Here is a 23,074-nt window from a genome sequence, read left to right as displayed (position 1 = left end):
AAGAAATGAAAAATTTCAAAAAAGCAACCCCAGTATTGTACCTTCCCTTGGGCTGTTTGTTTGTTTTGGGGGGTAGGCCTTTTCTTAGAAGCTCGGGTTCTGAAGCTGTAAAAGCAGCTCAGTTTCTACCCTACTCTCTCAATGAACTAACATTTCACAAGGGATTGAGAGAAGTGTTTGATTAGCATTTCCTGTGGTTAGTGCTGCACATTCAAACCTACCCCCTTCTAGCCTAGAGACCTTTCATAGAAAGCATAGCAGACTAACTTGCATCAGGATAAAGATATTGAGTCTAAAATTACACTTGTGGAATTCACATAAGATTTGCTATACCTTGGAGACTGGCACCACGTACCGCTAGCAAGCCAATGTCCAAGTCAGGTATTAGTCTTACAAATCCATCAAATATAAGCAAGAAAACAATGCTACTGTCAATAGTACCACTCCTCACTGACAAATTAAACTAAGGCGTAACATTTAAAAAGTATATTTTGAAATGGTACAGCAGGCTTTCAAATTGTGTTTGGCTGTAGGAGCCTGAGAATAAATTAATGCCTCTTGCACAATGATAATATTATTGTAGATGGAGCTATTTATAAAGATAAAATTCATCTGCTTCATATAGTAACCATGTTCTGTATACATGAATGTTGAGAAACATTCGTTTGGAATGGTTACACCAGGACAAGGAGGGTTGGTTGGTTGGCTGGTTGGTATGTAGATAGGTAGGTAGTTAGGACTCGAAGGTTCTAGTCCAATCTCTGCTACTGAGTTACAGTACGTTTTTGGTTTTGTTGCAACTAGTGTACCTCAATTTACATTATGTGTAAAATCAGGCTACTAATTCCTGTAAAAAGGGCTGCAAAAAGGCTGTAGTGAGGGTTAAGCATTTTGAGACCCTTTAATGAAAAGTACAGCAGTACATAGGCTGTTTAAACATAGGTAGTTTGAATGTGCATTTAAGTCCCAAGAAGGTAGTTCAAACAGCAGGTACAGTTATGGAAGAGAGTGGGGCCAAAATCCATTGTCACTGAATGATAATGGCAATTCTCTCATTGGCTTCAGAGGAACTGAGGCTGAATTTTTAGCTGTACACCACATCCTTGGCTTCTGTCATTAAGCTTAAGAGATTAAGGATGGATTCTATTAACCCATGGATTTCTAAGTGGTAGCATTTAAGTTATATAAATGCCACACACAGACAGACAGAAATTATTTTTCTCCTGTATCATGGACATATACATCAATAGTGCATGGTAAGTTATGCATGTGTAACCCTCATGCATATGTACGTGCATCTTATTAATGATGCAGGAAACAATAAATCTATGACTGTGAAGGAAGGAAGACAAGTTGCCTCCAATGTTTCAGTCTAAATAATTGAATGGTTACAGCACTCACTCAAGAAGCCAGAGCCTAAGATTAAGCTCCTCTCTTACCCAGAGTGAGATTTGAACCTGCATTTCCCTGGTTTTGTAAAGTAGCATACTGTGTGCTAGGCCGCACATCAGGTAATAGCTTGAATGCTCTCCAGTCCTTCTTTTGAAACTGTTCCCCTGGGCAGCCAAGAGGAGGAGGTATGTGGGACCAGGAGAAAGAGTGCAAGGTAAAGGATATGTGGCTCAATTAGATGGCTGCTGCACTGGAATGGGTTCAAGCCTGGAAAGGTTTGAATTTTCTCCCATCGGGGCATAAACTTCCTCACTACCCTGCTTCTAGCTGTTTTACCCAATACAAAGAGCACTAGAGAGAGTTCTGAAATAATATGTGACTTGTGCCATTGTGGTTTAAGCTTTGTCCTGAAAAGCCAGAGATGTTGAGGTTCTAATTCCCTCTAGATGAAGGGGACTCAGAACCAAGGTATTTAGCTTCAGGGATGAATGCTCTAACTACTTAAATATTGGGAGCTAAATCATGGGAAAACCTTCTCCCATCACTTTTTTTCTGGGACTTATTTTAGGTTCAGGTGTACCTGGTTTATGTGCATACACACGGTTGTGTTCGCATGCAGCCAGTTTGTATCCCTGCATGTGTAGGCTTGTGTGTCCAAGGCACAAAGTGAAGGTCAAAAATGACCAGGTAGGTGACTAGAAAGCTGCTGCTTCGATATACATGGGGTATGTCTAATATACAAGATGCTTTACTACACAGTAGACTAAACTCACGTGCAGTAAAGTGGCACCATCTACATGTATGCAGCAATTACTGCACGATAGATTACCTGTAAATATATGTACTAGAAATCAGCATGTTAAACTAATGCAAATTGCTCCCAGTCAGCCTAGGCAGCAAGGGGCCACAGGGGGCAGAGCAAGCTGTCCTGGCTTCGTGGGATGCTGCCTTCTAGCCATGTGGAGATCAGGATGTGACCTGATCTCCATGTGGCTGGGAGGCAGCTGCCCAGAAACCAGGACAGCTCTCCCAGCACTGCAGAGATCAGATCAGGTCTCAATCTCCCTGCAACTGGTAGGGAGCTGCCTGCCAGCTGGGATAGCTCCCCCCACACACACACACACACACAGATTGGGGCTGCCCCCAGAGTTGGGACAGCAAGGGGCTAGCTCTCAGGGGAGCCTGGAACTCCCCTGGCTGCTGCAGGGGGGAAGAGCAGGGCAGGAACAACTCTAAACTGGGCTGCTCATGTCGGGTACAATTTGCTTCCAACATGGGCTCATGTCTACACATGCACCCAGGAGTGCTTTAATGAGCCTGAATTTTCTGCAGAGAAAATTCAGGCCCATTAATTGCACATGTAGATGCACCCAAAGATTAATAGAATTTCATACTGTAAGTAATACACATGCAATACACAAAGAGCTGAAGATCTGCAGTAGCAGTTGCTGCAGAACTGATAATTTACCATCCTTGAATGGAAATTAATATTAATTTGTTCTTTTTAATAAACTAAAAGGCATATTAGTAACACAAGGAAGCAGTCTATGCATTTGTGTTGAGGAGTACTAATATGGAAATAAAAAATGGTTATATAACTTATAAAATAACTTATCAGTTATACAATTGATAAGATGTCTAACAAGGTATGAACTGTTTGTATGAGGTAGAGGGAGGGAAATGAGCATTAATCATCAACAAAATATCTACAGATTCATATTATACTTTCATTTTGGCCTGATCCCAATGGTTGCCCTCAGCTAACAAGAACCATACAAAACACTATTTCCCATTTACATTAGCGTATGATGATTGCCCATCTGAAGAATAAGAGGAGAGGCAAGTCATTGGCAGATTGATTTCTAAAGAGGTCAGCTCAAGAAAGCTTCACATTACTGTCCAACAAGTGGAGTCCTTCCACTACTTCAATCAGTCTATCCACTACTTATTTCTAATTCTATACATGGCTCCAGTTACAGGCAGGTGGGATAGGAAGTAGGGTCCAGAAGGATCAAACGTCAGTGGGACTGCCATTAGCAGACTTGGTTTATACCTGCTGTGCTCAGGTAAGTACTAAACTCATTGCAGGGCCTGGCATACTAGAGGCAGCTCTACCTTGGCCCCTGCACTGGTGAGCCCTTAAAACATCAGCTAGACTTCAGTTGAACTATATTTCAAGAGACATGTGGAAAGATAGGAAAGAATCTAGCAGAAACTCAAACAAGTTATGAGAAATTTAGGAAATGTGATTTATGAGAAAAGATTGGAAGACCTGGGATTATTTAGTCTGTAGAAGAGAAGATTGGAATGGAAGGAGGTAGATTTGCTAAATCTTCAAATACATGAAAGGTGCTTATAAAGAGAGGAGAACTGGCAATGGTCTTAAATTGAAGAAGGGGAAATTTAAGTTGGGTACTTGAAATAATTTCTGACTATGGGGGTTATTAAACGTTAGAGAGCATTACCTAGAAAGGTTGTAGAATGTTAATCTTTGGAAGTTTTTAAGAGCAGGTTAGCCAAACACGTATCTGGTTAGGCACGGATGATTCTGCCATGAGCAGAAGGTAGACTGGATGACTTCCTGAGGTCCCCTACAGCCCTGTTCTTTTATTTTTTTTAAATACTGCTGTGATTTGAGGGAAGGCGAGATAAGGCATTTTACATGGATGGTCAGTGTGCAGGAGCTCGAGATTTATGGCTATGGAGTGACCATTTTTAGTAGTGTAGACATAATCTAAATAGTGAACATTATTATGTATTGTCTTTCTTTGCTAAGCAACCTAGCGCAGAGATTTTCATTCACTGAATGAAATAGCATTTGTGGTTAGGGAGATGATGAAGCTGCTGAAGCCATGTGGATGAAAGTTGCTCCTGAAGAAGAGTTGCTAGCTAGTACCACCAAATATCATTCTCCCATTTAACTTGAGACAATCTAAACTGAGAGCTCCCCTCTTTGGAACTACGGCTGCAGTTAATCAACACACAGGAGAAAGAATCAAAGCATCACATTTAACCAGATGCCTTTGACTGGAACCAATATTTCACAGACAAGGTGTATTTCACAATGTGAACCTGGCTTTGTTCTCTCATAACAGTACCACAACAAAGCTATAAGGATCTCTTTGTAAGTGCAAGAGAATGATGACAAGAAACTCCCTTTTACAGCACAGGTATTTTCACCTTCTATACAAGAAAAATGAGGACTTGCAGATTTTTAAGTAGCCATTTTCACATCAATTTTGATTTCATTTTCAGTGACGTCAAAGACACAAGTCTGTGTTTTGAGATACATGCTGTTTCTTTTTTCTTTCTGGTTGTGTAATATGTAAGGTCACATGTTGCTGGCAAGTAAGCCCCTTATTTTTTTTCTTTTGTATTCTTATTTTCAGTAAATGATTCAAATGTTCAGTTTTTGGACCAAGATGATGACGACGACCCCGACACAGAACTGTATCTCACACAGCCGTTTGCGTGTGGAACTGCATTTGCTGTCAGCGTACTGGATTCTCTCATGAGTGCAGTAAGCATATCCAAGCCCCTTTTGTCCTTTCCCACACAATTTACAATACAGGGCTGAGTCTGAGTCTTTTGAAGATACCAGGCACTCTGGTGGAGAAGATACTTTCCTCTGGAGCAAGCAATGCCAAAGCATTACACCTTAATTACTTCAGTTGGGCAGAGACTCTATAATGATTAATTTATCCCATACAATAATATAGATATATTGGCCAGTCTGTTAAAGTTCCAAATGATTTTGAATGCCCAATCACAGAGGATGTATTTTTGGAAAAGGTCAAGCACCCACCCAGGAAACTCAGGACTCCATCAGCTGTGTCAGTCTGGGTGCTCTAAACCACTGCTCACTGTTTGAAATGTAGACCAGTGGTGGTAAACCTTTTGACCCTGTGGACCAGATGAGTGGTGTGGGGTCTGTCTGCCAGCTGGATCAGGTCCTGGGGCCCAGCCCTGTCACCTCCCACCTGCATGTGCCAGATTGGGCACAAGGGCCTGGTGTCCCCCTTCCCCCCCCCCCAAATCTGGCCCTCCACACCGGGATAAGGTGCCCAGTCCAGCATCCAGGGCCCAGGACTCCCCATTGGTCTGGATATTTTGTAGCAGGGGAGCAGCACCATCACTCCCTTGCCACCACATTTCTGGCCCCATGGGGAGCCCCATGGGCTGATTGGCATGGTATTGAGGTCTGGATCTGGCCCATGGGCTAAGGGTTAAGTACCCATGATATAGTCCATTACCTGTAATGAAATTATCATGTTCATGTTCCCCACTGACAGAACAGCATCTTACTATTTGACACCTTCTAATTTATTCAGCACTTTATAAAGAGGTTGGTTGTTCATAGAGGCAGGCAGCAATGAAAGGCTTCCATGTTTGGGGGAGATTTGGCACTGTACATAAGGCTACATGTGTAAACAAATTTTCACCAAACTGACTGCACAGATCCAGTCTGGACACCTGGCCTGGCAATCCATGGGAATGGGACTTCTCAAGAGCCTGTGAATTCCTCAAACTTCTGGAGGGCCTTGAGAGGCCGCTTTTTAAAGTGGTTCAGGTATTCAAATGAAGTCCTTTCCTTCCCCACATGTTCCAGTGAATGAGAGATGGTGCAGCTTTCTGCTTAGGAGGCCAAATTTGCAACATAGGATTATGAAACTAAACAACCTAAGAGTATTCTATACTGTGCTATTTAGGCACCAGGCAGCACTAAGAGTGTTTTTACATGTATTCTGAGAGTGGGGGGCGGGGGCATCTTTAGTCAGAGCATCTCTGAAAGCCACTCTAAAGTGCCTGTAATGTCTCGTGTATCAACATCACCCTGCTTCAGAATGGTGGTGGGGACACTTTAATTAAAGACTGTCAAATGAGCTTTAAAGCATCCCTGCTGCCATTTTGATGTGCAGGGACACTAATACATGAGATGCAGAGGCTGCTGGAAGCATGTTAATTACCACGCTCCAGCAGACTCGATTAATCGACTGTGCTCAATTAATCGACAGCGCATCGGAGCAGCCTCCCCACATGTCTACAGGCACCCTAAGATTCTACAGATGCAGCTCCCTAATAAACAACTGTTTAAGGACAGAGTTGTTGTTGGCATGTGCACAGTGCTCTTTAAAGGCATATGCAAGGAGAAGGCAGCCTACCACAGTACAGCACTGCCTTGTGCTGTCACTGAGTATTTTGAGCATATCTAAAAGGTTTATGGAACCAGTAGGAAATACACTCTCTGCATTTTGCAGAATGATACCTTTTAGTGGAAACAGAACAATAAGGTTCTGAGAAAGTAGATAATAATGGCCAAGTATGGGTATGGTGTATCTGATTTTGTATTGAATTTCTTCAATAGGCCTAATATGTGATGCATCTAATGTTAAATTATTGAAATAGAGTAGTGTTTAGTGTAGTGTTTTATCCTATCTCTCTCCTAATTAGAGACATTTCAGGAGGCAATCTTGGTGCAGTAATAGCAGTTATAATATGCTAAATGTAAATTGTTTAGAAACATGGAGAGCACCATGTTTAAAAAGAAAGACAATTTATGAAGGACTATTTTCAGAGTTCAGCAATGCTTTAGAACAGGGGTGTAAACCTCACCTTGTGCCCCATGCTAGATCTGGATCACAAAGCTCTGGCTTCTGTCACATGCTTGGTGCTGGGGCCACCATTGCGGCCATGTGCCCTGTGCTTCAGTGGCAGATCTGGCTCTGACACAGGTCACATGGTAGCAGTAATTCTGGCTCCAGCCCAGGGCACATGATGGTAGCAGCTCCTCCAGCATGGTTTGGTATCGGGGTCAGTGAAGGAAGAGGTACTTCCACAGCAGTACAGACAGGTGGTCTGGCTGGGGGACACCTGGGACTGCTTCAGTCTTTCCTTACCCTCCTGCCACTGACCATCATGTCCAATGTGGCATAATGGCCACAGATTCTGTCACAGTTGGCTCCCTCTGGCCGTGACCCACAGCTTTTCAGAGTTGCTTCACAGGCCAGATCTGGCTCATAGGCTGTATGTTTGACACACCTGCTCTAGACTATAAACACACAGACAGATAGATAGATAGAAGGCATTTTTCCTGCAATCTTTTCAAAGAGGGGATTATTTCCCACAATACCTACTCCATAGACCCTGCTATACCTAGCCTTCCTGACAAAAGGCAACTGTTGTGAGTTCTGCTTCTTCTGCCTTCCCTCCAACAGACCCTGGAGCATTAATCACAACAAATCCAACAGTGTCGCAGAACTGATGTAAGTCATGCTTTCATGCTTCTTGTTCCCTAGGAATTCTACAAGAGAGAAATCCATTGTGCTACACTGGTACATACCAACTCACTTTGCAATGAGTAAGGATTTCATGATTAGGTCCACTGTACCTGACTCAGTACATTGCTTTTAGAATTAAATTCCACCCTCTATTGTCGACTGAGGATTACAAACCCTGGGTACAACGAAATAATAAATTAGTATAAGTTACTACTATATACATGTGTCTTATGGTAGCACCCCTGAATGAGCAAGCAGGCTCAATTATCTTTAGTATAGCTGGGTAGCAGTGCTTTCTACCAACAGTGTATTATTAATATGCTATGTAAAACCAAACTGCTGTGTGCACTTCACCTGGTTTAGACTGTCATGTGGGACATGTCTATTCTTAAACCAAGGAGCCTAATCTTTACTGTGCCTCTGGAATATATTTTGGCATTTGATTTTCTTCAACATCTACAAATCGATCTGTGTGTGTGAAAAAGAGTATATAGATTCTCTCTTTGTCACAAAGGTGTTGATGAAGGCAAAGCCTCTTCTCACCCTAAGCTTAATCACCCTACAATTATAAAAAAATAATAATGCTTAAGATACTGGAGAGGGACCTGACTTTAGAAAGTGCTCCCTTCTAAAACTCATGGTCCTTCTGCAGTGGCCTATCCAGCTGAAAACCAGGGATTTTTAATTGTCTTTGAAAAAGTTGACTTTCTTCTATACCTCTTGGCCAAACCATTTTCCAGACGATGAACTGCCATTTACTCCAGCAAGGCTCATCTCTATGACCTTTATGGATGTGCAGTGAGTTTCAGGGATTCTTCTTTAACATGTATCTGCAAGACTGCCATAAAGAATTTCCAGTGCTTTTGTCACAATCTGAGGTTCTTTCAATATTATACTTCTATTCCTGTGTGGGTGTGTCTACACGAGAAGCTTTACTGCACATTAAACTAATCTAATGTGCAGTAAAGTGACAGCCTCTACACATGCGCAGGATTTACTGCGTAGTAAATTAGGCTAATGCATCGTTTGCAACAAATACAGGTAATAGATTGATGGTGCATTAGGTACTGTGCAGTAGCGCACGTGTAGATGATGACCAGGTGCAATTTGGTTCCAGTCAGCCTAGACAGCAGAGGGCCACAGGAGGAGGGAGGGGCTCGGGTTGGTGGAGGGGAAGCTGCCCACAGCTCCGGGACTGCTCAGCTCCTGGCCCCAGGCATGGGCAGGGAGTGGGAGCTGACTGAGAGTGTACTGCACAGTAGGACTTTGTGAAGCTTCAGTTGCTGATTCAATTTGGCGGAAATTTGGCTCAATTCAGCAGCCAAATCTCCAAATCCAAATCAAATCAGGAGACCCTTTAATCTCTCCAAATTGAATCGGAACCCTCCAAATTGATTTAGAGAGATTCCAAAAGATTTGATGATATGGACATAGACACAGCTTTAAATGTTTCTTCTACATACCTCAAGGTACCAGGTGGCTTGTGAATGCTGAGATGCTGGGCCGGATGGAGCATCCCATGGGAGCATGCTTGGCAGTGGACCCAGAACTGGACCAGGAGCACTTCCAGTTCACTTCTGGGTCTGCCAAGGGGCGCACAGGGGATCCCCTCCCCTGCTCCCCGGCTCAGGGACTGGTGCATCCTGGGTCTGGGGGGGCATCCGGGGTCCCTCCATGATCCCTCTGTGCTTGTGTGGGACACTCCATCTGCCCCACCCCACCATCGCAGTGTTCATGAGCCGCACCTGGTACCTCAAAGTATGTAGGAGAAACATTTAAAACTGTCTATGGCCAAATCACTGATTCTCCAAACCAGCATTGAATCTTCAGATTCAGATTTGGCCGAATCAAATCAGGACAGTGATCTGAATCAATGAAGGGAATCACTGTCCTGGATTCAGGCCAAATCCAAATCCAAATTGAATACGGACCATTTTGCACACCCCTACTGCATAGGAAGGAGCAGGGCCGAGGGGACTGAGACTTCCCCTGTCCCCTCAGCACTGCTACTGCCTGCACAGTTCATGCCCAAGTCAGCTCCCACTTCTGCTCCCCACCCATCCCTGGGGGGGAGCCAGGAGCTGAGCAGAGCCGGGAATGCATCTGGGGGAAGATGTGGCAGGGGAAGCAGCATTGGGACTGGGAGAGGGAGACACAGGTGGGAAGCAGGGCAAGGACTGAGGGGGAGATGTGAGGGGAAAGCAATGCTGGGAACTGGCACTGCTTCTTCTTTGCATTCTCCGTCCCATCCCCCCCGGTCTCAGTGCTGCTTACCCCCATGCTTGGACACAGGGCATCATCCCAAGCCAGCACCACCAAGTTTGGCTGCAATCCTGAGCTCCATGGTGCTAGGAGCTGTCCACTGCTCCCAGGCAGCTCCCCAGTGTTCCCTGAAGCACAGGCCTGGCCCTGGTGCCCCTGTCAGCCTCGGACTGGTGCCCAAGGGAGCCTGGAGCTCCCCCTGGCTGCTGCAGGGGAATAGAGCAGGGCAGGGGGGCAAAAGCTGCCCTGGACTGAACTGATATCATTGGGTGCATCCAGACGTGTGGCTGTGTGGTATGTGGCACCATACACATGCCTGCAGCACCATATACTGCAGAGTCAGGCATTCTCCACACTGCAAGGGTGGGCTGCCCAAGCATGTGCTGGTCTGGGGGTTTTTCTTCCATGGGTTTTATTGAGCCCTGGATATCCAGGGGTCAAAAAAAACCCATGGAAAAAAAACCCGGAGCAGTGCATGCTGATGAAAAGTGGAGCCTGGCCACCCACAGCCGTGCTGTGGCTGCCAGCCAGGCTTCACCCGGCAGGATTGCCATGGCTGCAGCCCCAGGAGGCTCCCAGGACCCCAGATAAGGCTGCTGGGGCCAACACTGTGCTGTCCACAGGCTCCCTACTACCTCCAGGGTAACTTGCCATGTGGCAAAGCGTGTGTGGCACAGGTATTCCCCAGGGACAAGTAGCTGCAGTGCAAGATGTAAGCTGCTCCTTGTCCCTGGGGAGCCAAACATCCATGCTTACCTGGACACGCCCACTGGAAGCAAATTTGCTCCTGACAGGAGAGTACATGTAGTCTACACTTGTGCTTTGATGAAAAAATCTTGCACTTTCACAGAAAATTCAAGTGCATTAATTGTATGTGTGGATATGACCTGTGTTCCCCTCCCAGTGATTTGGGGGATCTACAGGGAATTGTATTACAAATGGTTTTTTTCAGAACCAGATAATGAGATTTAACTTTAAATATTCTGTTATCTCTTGACCTATGTTTAATTATCCTTCCTTCCTTCCTACTGGTTACCTACCTTCCTACCTACTTTATTTTATTTTTAATTCTGTCTACATCATTCATTTCTCCATTCTGTAAACACAAACATTGGACAGGTGGAAGCAATAGAAAGCAATTTATCAGTAGAACCCTTTAGTCCTCTACAGTCTCATTTCTGCAGAACAGGAAATGTTCCCATTTAGCAGATGGACATTGTGAAACACAAGAGCTTTTTTTAATTGTGTCTTAATGTTTTAAAGGATAGCAAACAGTAAACACACTCCCTTTCCCAGAGGATTCACACTAACACTCAAAGAGTTTGGAGGTACTTTAAAAATTTAGTACAATATAAATCATTGTTTCATTTCTCCTTTGCACCTTATCCTAAGGGCCTCCTCTGGGTTAGCAATATTAGCTTGATCATTCTTTATCTTTGGGTATGCATTCACCTGAAACAAATGCAATTCCATTAATGGACTGCATCATGTAAGGAAAAACCAGAAAGGTAAATCATGCTGAAAAGGATATTATGTAACTATTGTAGCATTTGGATTTTTTTCTTTCACAGAAAAAATCAAGAAAACTTGCAGATGTAAAAAATGGCAGATATGACATGGAAAATGACAATTTTAGTGTAATTATAAATGAAAGACAGAGTGCCATTAAAGTTAAAGTGATGTTATTAAGAGATGTGTTAATTTTCAGTTAAATTTTCTGTTAAAGACCAATTAGTTTAAAAGACTTGACAGCACTAACGGCGAAACATAAGCGCTCTGGTAATTATACTTTAAAAAATGGTTGAACAAACTGAAAAGCAGCCCCAAAACATACACTCTTAAAAAGCTGGCATGGAATTTAGCTCTTTGAGCTAGATGGCACTGCTAGATCAGATATCTAGGATAGATTTTGTCACAGCCCCATGTTTTGGCTGGTTATGATGCATTTCCGTTTATCTGATGCAGCATTGTAACCAGTAAATGTTCTCATGCTGGTCATAATTTTTAATGGTTCTGTACCAACATCTCAGTGCGTGTGCAGAAGATTGTGGAAGCAACAAGAAGGGATTTTACAATAAACAAAAGGTCTTTGCTGTTGTTACTGAAAAGTAGCATGTTACATTAAGTGCTACAGCACCTTTCTAAAAACATTCAGCAGAATGTTTTTTGACGAGTACTGGCATATCCAGGACATGTACCCTCCCACAGAGCCACTAAAAGAGCACTCACATTAATTTTAGAGCATTACTTTTCTAAAGGAAATGGATGGTTTAATTTGGGCATTTTTACCTTAATTTCAAACCTGATCCACTGAAGTGCTGAGTGCCCTCCCACTGTTATGTGAGGCAAAATTTGATGGAGGAGGAACTAATTTTCATGGAACTAGAGAACATGGAGGATCAGTCTTTTCCTGATGAGTATTGAATACCTTTAACCCATCCAAAATTTCCCTTTTGAGGAAAATCTATCATTCTGCCTTATATTTAGGATAAGGCATTTTCCCATTGATGGCAGTACAAGAGCAGTCCATTTGCAAAAGCAGATTGTTTGCATTCAGTGATGGCAGCATGAACAGAAACTGTCACTCAATTCCACTCATGCATCTGATGGAATGATGACATCCACATCAGTCTCTTGGTGTGAAACCCAAATAGAGCCATTGTTCCAAGATAAATGTGTCCTGCTTTGCAAATAAATGTCTTAATTTTGCCTTGACATTTGTCTATCAGTGGGAGACCATTCTCTTGCAACAGCATTTTTTTTCCATTGACAGTAGGCCTGGCTCCTCTCTTTTTTATGTAAGTGTAATACGGCTGGCACACCCCCTGGTTTGCACCTCTGTGGCTGAGGTCAGATGAGGGCCTCTTGGTTGTGTCCAGATGAGCGCAGCCAGGCAGTATGTTTGCAGCACTACATACTGCACATTCAGTTGTTTTTCATGCTGCAAGGTAGCATCATGGAGCGGGGGGCGGTAAGAGGGGGGGCATTATATTGGTTTATATTGTGCTCATGATGTACTCAAAAAAACCTGGGCAAAAAATAACCAGAGTGGTGCATGTGGTGGCAGCTCACACCACCCAAACCCGGAGCCTGGCTGGCCAGGCTCCAAGTGGCAGGATTGCTGCTGCTACAGCCCCAGGAGGCCCCAGGGCCCCAGGTAAGGCTACTGGGGCCACAGCCTCTCCTACCTCACCCAGGGTAACATACTATGTGCCAGAGTGTGCATGGCACAGGCGTTCCCCAGGGACAAGTAGCAGTGGCACAAGGTGTGCGACTGCTTCTTCTCCCTGGGAAACAAACGTCCATGCTCGTGTGGATGCTGCTCTTGTGTCTTAATTTAATACATTTTTGTGTTAATGTTTTTGTGACAGGTGCCTCTCTCTTTCTCTGTTTTTAACTTCACTTCCACCTCACAGTTTTCATAAGAATTCTTGAGTGAAACGAATGTTGAATTCTCAGCTAAGGTTTCCAGTAGCTAATTCTCTGGTTATGCACAAGTAAATTTACAATAGAGAATAATTGTGTGCTGGCAGAATGATAGCAACGTATGTCCTAGGCCTTGGATTCTATCTATCGCAGCTCTAATTCTACATTATAGAGGGTATAGAGTTGAGAGGTGACTACCTAATAATTTCCACTAAAGAGCTGACCTGAAAAAAGACCTAGCTTTTCTCTTTTTGCCATAACTCCTTGACTAAGAAGCCTATGAAACAAGTAATTTTACCAGGCTTAAGGCATCTTGTGGTCTTACTTAGAGTAACAGAATATTTCTCATGCCTGCTTTAATAAGATTATAAACAAGCTTGGGAGCATGTACCAGTAAAACTGTCCATGGTCTTTGTGTAATGCTCCAATATGTTATTGATTGGGAATAAGAGAAATATAGAATATAAAAGAGAGACTAGTACCAATCAATACTGGTAAATATTACCAGATGGGGGAAAAAGGGAACAATGAACTGTAAATAAAAGGCTAGCCAACGGTTATGTATGTATATATATTGTAAGAAAAAATATTCAAAATATAACAATACAGTTATCTAGATTGTGTGTACCTAGATTGCTCTACAGAATGTACTGACCTGCATTCTCACAAACTCGCTGACAGGATGGTGCTTCTGTAACTGCATTCAATTCTACATCAGTGCAAACCTTGGCTTAGTATCTCTGGAATTCATGTCTGAGAGAGATCATTGGTTTTATGTACGAGAGCCAATTGGGTTGATTGTGGTTGTTAAACTTGCATATAACTGACACAAGCCTAGAAAGAAATTTAAACTCTAAAAGGATGCTTCTAAAGAATTCCCACAATGAAAAAGGTGGTGTATTGGCAGGGGTTGAACATGATTCCCTAGCTCACTGATATCAGTGCGGGTAAGTAACTGAAAGAGGGAAGGTCAGCGGGAAATCTTGGCAAAGGCCAGGCTGTCTTCTTTCTCATACTGGTTTGGTACTGGTGATATTACTCAACTGAATCATAACAGATCCACTTCTCATTTAAATTTATTGTAACTGGTATTACACTAACCTTTCTGTGCTTTATGAAAAAACCGCAGTGATACATAAAGTAAAGGCAGAAACAAAGAAGTGTCAGCTGATAAATCCCTATTGCTGTAAGTCACCTAGTTCATTTTCTACCCCAGCCAAGGAGGAGCTGTTTCCTACACTAGATAGTTTGGTGCTTTATCCAGTCTAGCTTTAAATGTCTAAAACAATGGTTCTCGGACACAGTGGTGCAGCAGCCTGGGTTGCCACAGGATACCCCGCAATGTTATAACTACTAGTTGTGCAAACATGATTTGCAAGATAAACCAGATATTTCAAACAAGTGGTATAAGCATTCTGACCTGTTGTGGTCTTTAGTTCTTAACAACAGAAGAATTGCATTTTTACTTTCCTATAATCACAATTTTGGGGGGAAAACTAAGAACTGGCATTTTCAGAAATGGTGCTTTGAGTCTAGTGAGGGATGCAGACTAAGAACCACTGAACTAAAATAATGGGGCTTCAACCATTTTCCTTATAATACTAATACCAGTAGCTTGATTTCTCCCCTGGGTCAAGCATCACCCAGTAGTCTGGATACTTTGTCATCTTTTGCTTTTGATCACTCCTAATTGTATTCCCTTGAAAAAGATCATAAACCAAATCCCTCCCCTTTGTCATGGCTGCCCTTTGAATGCTTTGTTATATACATCCTCCCATAACATTATTGACATTATTAAATGCCCTGAATCTTGGGACAGTTCTGATCCACTGGGTACACAAGTACATGTAGTTGAAAACTTTAAAAAAAGCAAATTTTGAGCATGCTGAAACTGCAGTAGAAATATTTGTGTATGTAATGATCAGAACAGCAATTTTGTGGTGGATCTGTTTCCTTCCACTAGATAGATAAATTCTATCACTAGATTGATTGATTGTATTTATCGAGATTTTTTTAAAATTTAGAATGATGTAAAACAGTAGACCTTGAAGTCATGGAAGCAAAACTTATAATAATGAAAACATTCACAGTTAATTAAAAGCGTTTCCCCCTTTCTGCATGATTGCCATAACAAATGAACAAAGAAACTAAAATGACATTCAACAAGAGGAGTCAAGGTTATGAGAAGGAACCAGCCTTGGTTTCTGATGTTGGGCAAGTTGCTTTACCCCCATGCCTCAGTTCCCCCTGTGTAAAATGCAGCTGTTGCCAGCAGTTTCTGTCAGGGACATTGAACATTCTGGCTGGTAACAGTTGTTTGAGTGCACTGTTAATGCAGATATAATTTTGGTATGGCCTAGTTAACTTCAGTGGTTGAAGCCAAGGGTCAAAAAGGAAGGAAGGCAAGCTTTTGCTCTCCCATCTTGTATAGAATTTTAGTCTGTCTCTCATCATGGTTTGCACAGCTTCAGAAAATATGAAACATTAATAGGGTTGGCAGTCATAATATCTGCTCTTTTGGTGGTCTCTACTTTTGTGCATTTTGTGAAATGGTCCGTATTGCGGGATATGCATCATTGTCTATTGCAGTTATTTAACCAGATGTCTTTGACTAGAGAACTCTACTTCTTTTCAATGAACTTGAGAGTCATACGTCTGGCATCGAATTAATATTTTAAAAGCCCATTGTTTGCCTGACAGACCAGTGACGCTTTGGAGGCTGGCAAAATGTCAGCGTGGAGTAAATCTTCTCTAATAAACCACATTAACCCTATACCCTAGAGTTTTTTAAAAGGACCACCAGGATCCCAGACTCATCATACATTTATCTGGAATGAACTCAAAATGTTTAATTGATACGTGCTTATGTCTGCATGCTGTCAAGTCTCGTAATAAGATGTTTAGTGCAAGGCATTGGTTAGACTGCTAGAGTCCAGCCATGGTAATAAGCAATGACATTTGTGGCACAAAGGAATCTCCCCAACGAATCAGTGACAAGCCTAAAAAGGCAATCTAGCCTGCACAAGCCTGACATGTGGTCTGAATGTTACAATGACGCATCTCCAGCCTGTACTTAATAGACATGAAGGTGATGAGAGGGAAAGCGGTCAGTGCATTGTCACTAATGCCAATTATAGGAAACATAAATCATTCAAATTTTTGTTCTTTAATAAACATCAGACTGAATTGGTGTTCAAAAGGCAGGCTGTAGTGTTGAGGCCTAATGGGATAGTAGAAAATAGAGTAATTGGAGGCGGCTGTCTTTTCACTTTCTATAGAAAATTATGTGAAGAGACAGCCGAGAACTTTAAACAGCAGAAACCCAGAAAAGTTGTAATTTGGATGTCTTTCGTTGTGACTGTAATGGTGTTTGCCTAAAGAGCTTTATTTTATCTCCACAGACATACTTCAATGACAATATCCTCACGCTGATACGGACACTGGTAACAGGAGGAGCCACACCAGAGCTGGAAGCTCTGATCGCTGAGGAGAACGCACTGAGAGGAGGGTACAGCACACCTCAGACACTTGCAAACAGGGACAGGTGTCGAGTTGCACAGCTGGCTTTGTACGATGGGCCTTTTGCAGACCTAGGGGTAAGACTACAAAAGAAAAGTGAAGTTGAGGCTTTGCTTTAATCATTTACAGCATAAACACTGTACTCACCATCCTATAATCATTTTGTCTCCTGTGAAAGGATTTTTTTAAATGTTTGCCTGTAAGGGTAGCATTTCCTTTTTGTAACTTTCCCTTCAAAGACCTAAAGCCCACTGAACATTTTTAACAAGTCTGACAATACTTTGCCATTCCTGGTATCAAGATCGTCCTTCTCCAGTGAAGAAGCTCTATCAGGACCCACAGCCCTACACTCTCCAGGTGCTGCTGGAAGTAAAAAAGGCAAAGTGTCTGGGTCTCCCCGCTCTGTCTGCTAAGTTTTCCAGAAATATGCCACAGTGGGGCTGACTAAGTTAAAAAGTGCATCCAAAGGAATGGGTGAGCTGATAGAATTTGCCCGATATCCTCACTTTCAAGGTGCCTTGAACCTGAATCTTGGCTGACATTTGGTAGGTTTATTTGCCACAAGGGAAAACAGTTACTCTATTTTTCTAATTACTTTTTTTTTTTTAACTGTATGTGCTCCTGGACTTATGGCTTTTGTCATAAGCCTGGTAATGTAGCAAGACAGAAGAAAGTGCTTTGTTTCCAGACTTACCACAATCCACATGCGCTAAATGTCACATGAGAACCCCCTTTCCTGATATTTTCAGTCCCCTACCAAGAATGATAGACATGCAAACTTGCTAATTTGGGATCTAATGGATAGAGAAGTTTCTCTGAATCCAGCCATGTTTTCCTTCAAAACATTGTCTATCTGCACATCTTCACTTTCCAAAGTGCATGTGCCATCAGTGCTTGAGCTCAGAGATTTCAGGTTGCCAACAGATCTGTGTATGGCACACCCAGAGTCCAACTTTCATTGTATTTTGCACCAATGATGTAAAAGGTATCACATACTCTCATTCATTAGTTCCCCTAATCACCTTAAATGAAGCACTGTATTGTCATCTTGTTCTGCATGTGGCTTGCAGATCCTTTTTAATTTTTCTTTTGAAGAATTTCCCTTATCGTTGTTTTTCCTTGCCATTATCATTTTTTCTTTCTTTTTTTCTCTCTCTCTCTGGCTTGCTTAATAAACAGCGTACTCTTTATGATCTTGTCATCTCTCTGACTTCATTGGGGATTTGCTTTCCACTTATTATGTAATCCCTTTCCAACCTCTCTCCCCTCCTTTCCTTTGGGTGAAGGACCAGGACTGAGATCAGGATCGCTAGGTGATGACGCTGCAGGGCTGGGGCCCAATGAAGAGCCTCAATCCACTCCCCTTTGCCCCTGCCACATGTGCTGATGGAGACCAGCTGTGACTTGTGTGGGCAGGGCACATGGCTGGTTGGAAGGGATGGGGCTTCAGGTAGATGGGGAGCAGTGTGTGGGTGTGGGACGGGTGGGCAGGGCTGGGGCCAGGACTGGACTGGGATTGGGATGGCCTGCCCACTGATGTAGCTCTGCCCCAGACCTCAGCCCCATGCTATCATTGCCCCGTGATCCCGATTGCAGGCCTGGCCCTGGTCCCGCTGACCCCTGGACTCTGCTCCCTGCCCACCTGCAACCCATCTACCTGCCATGTGCATGGGTCCTGGCTGGTCTCCATGGAGATCCTGCCCACCCTCTGCATCCAGCACCCCAGGTGGTGGAGTCAGGGTGGATGGGCCATGGTGCCCAGTCAGCGGGGTGGTCCGGCAGCAGCGGCGACACTGGCAGTGGCAGCCAAAAGGAGCCATTGCAGCTGGGGCTGCCAGGAAGCTGAGTCTGGATCCTGCGCTGCCCCAGCCTTGTGGTGGGACCAGCTGCACACACCACAGCCCAGGCTGCCCCCTGCATTTCAGACCCACTGAAGAGCAGACAAAATCCCTTCTCGGGCCAGATCTGGCCCATGGGACAAGACCTCTTGGAACACTCCAGTTACTGGTAAATAATGTCTCTTTCTCTATGCTACTGAGCTAGTACCTCACCTGGAGAGTGTCAGCTAGTGGCAGTGGCTGAGACCAGCCCTTTTGCATTTAAGCACCAAGGGTTTGTATCTAGCCTAACAGTAATTGGTAACTAATATGAATCATTCTCAGGTTACTTATGAAGATACCAGCAATGTTTTCAACATGTTAACCACTGAGAAATATTAACAGTTGAAAAATACATTCTTCACCCTCCATTGTGCCTATCATCTGCACCTTATGACTTTTGTAAGATACTTCCTGCATTGTCACCACTGTGATGGTTTGGGTCAAGGTGATGACTTTGAAAAACACAGGTACTTTCAAAATAGGACCCCTGGGGAAAAAGTAGGAAGAGGAGGAAAAGTAGAAAAATCAATTTTTTTTTTAATCAGCAGTTTGCAGAGATCATATTTTTCTTAATTTGTATAGCACATAGTCTGTCCAAAGTTTCCAGTTTCAAATAAAAGGCATTTCCTGTTTCCCAGATTTATATCTTCCCATTTATAAAGTTACCAGATAAAGTTAGAAATAATGTCCTCAGCACATATGTTTTATCTCAGCCAATACTGAGATTAAACATTTAGATTAGAATTTGGATTAGAATCTGGATTACCTGTTTCTCACCTGTGACACGAAACAACAGATTACTGCACACCTTGTTCTCTTGGCACAGAATCAGACTAGAAAGCTCTCTTTTCCCTCCCTTACTGTTATCATAGCAGGGAAAATAAAAAAAGCTTAACTTCCTCTTTTTTTGTCTCTCCTAGGATGGTGGTTGTTATGGAGACCTGTTTTGTAAAGCGTTGAAAACATACAATATGCTTTGCTTTGGAATTTACCGATTGCGGGATGCACATCTAAATACACCCAGTCAATGCACTAAACGGTAGGTCTACACTTCTACATTCTCCTTCTTTTCTCTCTCTCTCTCTCCCCCCACTTATCTCCCCCTCTGTCTTTCTCCCTGCACTTCAGTGTTCCAGGCCTGTAAGATCCCCACAATTGTGATAGGGTATGAATAATAGAAAATAGCTAATGGTTTTTAACATTCTTAACCACTTTCAATGTGGCTGTACCACAGTTGCCTATTTCAGCCTTTTGGCAAGTTAAATATAAGAAGCTAAGTGCGCCAGGCAACATAGGCAGCATTGACCATATCATAGAATACAGATTTTGGGAGGGGGAGAGTGTTTTATTTTTCACTTTGTTTTTAGTGTATAAAAAGGCAAATGCTAATTTCAGTTCTCAGTATTCAACACAGACTTAGTCTCATTTGTCAGGTTCCAAGATATTCTGATTACACCTTTAGAGAAATCTCAGTTTGTTCAAAACAATTTGCTATAAGGAAGAAGGGCTTCACAAAGCCTTAACTATGCTTTAAACTATAAATACCATTCTAAGTTTTTTACATAATAAGGATCAATATTGCAAAATGCTGTTTTACTGAGTTTGTCAGATTAACTTCTATGATGTGGCTTAGAAAACTTTTGGCATGTTTTCCATTTGGGCTCAGTACATGTTCCAGTTGTGCCCTTTGTGACACAGAAACAGCCCTATCAGTAAATTATATTGGAAATGTATAAGTCTAATGAAACCAAAGATCAAAAGGTGTACATCTCAAAGAGGAAAACATGCAGTTTGAATTTAGCAAGGTGCTGGTGATTGTGACCTTGTGACTGCTGAGAAGCAAAGCTCCACATCACACATGCCAAATCAGAATTTGAGGGAGTGCAACTGCCATAAGGGTGCCTCCCCACTGCACGTCCCAAACTCTCTATTTCCAGGTGCATAAAAAGTGTGAGGGACCCTCCCCAGGACAGCTTCACTATCTCATTTCCAGGCTTGGCGTGTGCACAATGACAGTGAAGAGGCTAGAATGAAATGAGAGGAGTCTCTTATTTAAGTACCTGGCTAATAGTGTTTGACACAATCAAATGTGTCAATCCCCCCCCAGGCTCTGTCCTTGGACCTATATTGTTCAACATCTTCATTAATGATGTGGACACTGGAGTCAGAAGCAGACTGGCCAAGTTCGCTGATGACACCAAACTCTGGGGTAAAGCATCCACACCTGAGGACAGGAGGGTGATCCAGGTAGATCTTGACAGGCTCATGGAATGGGCAGATGGTGTTCAACACCGAAAAATGCAAGGTTCTCCACCTTGGGAGTAAAAACCTGCAGCATCCTTATAGGCTCGGCAGTGCTACGCTGGTTAGCACTACAGATGCAAGGGACTTGGGGGTCATGATTGACCACCAGATGAATATAAGCCTTCAATGTGATGCCGCGGCTAGTAAAGTGAGCAAAACGCTGGCTTGCATGCATAGCTTCTCAAGCAAATCCCAGGACGTCATTCTCCCGTTGTACTTAGCCTTGGTGAGGCCGCAGCTGGAGTACTGCGCCCAGTTTTGGGCTCCACAATTCAAAAAGGATGTGGAGAAGCTTGAGAGAGTCCAGAGAAGAGCCACGTGCATGATCAGAGGTCAGGAAAACAGACCTTACGACAGGCTGAGAGCAATGAGACTCTTTAGCCTGGAAAAGCACAGGCTCAGGGGTGATCTGATGGCCACCTATAAGTTTAATCAGGGGTGTTGACCAGGATCTGGGGGAACAATTGTTCACCAGAGCACCCCAAGGGATGACAAGGTTGAATGGTTATAAGCTCCTGCAAGACCATTTCAGGCTGGACATAAGGAAGAATTTCTTTACTGTCCAAGCCCCCAAGGTCTGGAATAGCCTGTCATTGGAGGTGGTTCAAGCACCTACACTGAATGCCTTCAAGAGAAATGTGGATGCTTATCTTGCTGGGATCCTATGACCCCAGCTGACTTCCTGCCCCTCAGGCAGGGGGCTGGACAAGATGATCTTATGAGGTCCCTTCCAGCTCTAATGTCTATGAAATTTTAGTAACTGAGAGAAAGCTGATTTTTGAGGCTGATTTCTTCAGGTACGGCCTTGGACACAGAGAGTACAGCTCTGTAGTGAAACGTTGCCTTTCCTTGTACTTGCTGTGTCAATATTTTGCTGATTTGTGGAAGGCCTCTGCTTCCCAAACTGCCAACCTGGATCTCTTGCAAGTTCCAAACAAATATGGGGGAAAAAAATCTATTAGTGAGGGCAAGTAGTGATCAGTTTTGGTTTTGTTTTTTTTCCCTTACATAAAAAAAAAATCCTGGAAATTTCAATAAATGTCCATTAGTGCTTAAAAGTAAGTAATGAACTGATTTTCTGTGATGTAAGAATGTAAAGCAAGTCACTGTTAACTTGGAAATGCAGCCTAGGGCCTCCTTGCAAAGTCTACAGGTGCTTTCCATATACAGAATTTCACCAGCAGGTTTTGTAAATTACCCTTGCTGTGCCGTGGGGCAGCAGATTTTGTAGGACTCTTGAGATTAGCATAGGTTATGTTGGTGTCTGCAAAAACACAAGATAGGTTATGAGCGTTTATGACTGAACCTACGACAGATAGATAGATTCAGAAATTATGAAAGGTTGAGGTTGGGGAATGGATGATCTTTATAAAAAATGTTTTGTGTGAATATCAGGGAAGAGAAGACCTAGCTATGGCAAAATGTTATAGGTACAAGAGCCCAGTGGTACCAACTGACCATGAATACATCTGCACTGCGAATTGGACAAAGGTTTGTATCAGGAAAGCAAATTTCTGGAATGGTTTTCCAAAGTAGTGGGGGGCAAGGAACCTGAATCAGTTAAAAATGGGTTCAGTACAACATCGGATGACAAGGTGTTCTTGGAATGTGTTATAGGAGTTAAGCATTGGGTATCCACAGAAAACTATTAAAAGGAAACATTATGATTGTGCCAGGTACTCACATATGCAGAAGGTGCCTGGTGGCATGATGTTTCTTGGCTTCCCTGAACACAAGGATGAGAGGTAGAGGCAAAGGTGAATGCCAGAGAAATCAGTTGATTTTGAGGTCAGGTTGTCTTTTGAGGACTTGTGTTTAGATTACAAGGCAGGGGCAGGCAAAATGCAGGCTGTGGTCCAGATTCAGCTTGCCAGGCCATTCTATCTGGCCCACGGGGCCCCTAAAAATTAAAAAATAAATAAATATTTATTTATTTATTTATCTGCTCCTGGCTGCCTGTCAAAGATGACACGAGCCAGGGGCAGGAGGACCCAAGGGGAGCTGGCAGGAGCC

At 43.1% G+C, this 23,074-nt stretch overlaps 1 protein-coding gene across 1 annotated transcript in view; it reads left to right on the top strand.

The window, feature by feature from the left end:
• The window catches only part of KCNMA1 (potassium calcium-activated channel subfamily M alpha 1), a 527,746-nt gene that overhangs the window by 460,988 nt on the left and 43,684 nt on the right, over nt 1-23,074 (top strand). The window contains 3 exon segments of the mRNA XM_025212980.1: nt 4,782-4,912; nt 16,760-16,954; nt 19,678-19,796. Coding sequence (XP_025068765.1) covers nt 4,782-4,912; nt 16,760-16,954; nt 19,678-19,796 — 445 coding nt within the window.

The sequence above is a fragment of the Alligator sinensis genome, unplaced genomic scaffold (assembly GCF_000455745.1).
Source record: "Alligator sinensis unplaced genomic scaffold, ASM45574v1 scaffold109_1, whole genome shotgun sequence".
Taxonomy (NCBI): domain Eukaryota; kingdom Metazoa; phylum Chordata; order Crocodylia; family Alligatoridae; genus Alligator; species Alligator sinensis.
Note: the sequence above shows the minus strand (reverse complement) of the source record. Positions and strands in the feature narration are given on the sequence as shown.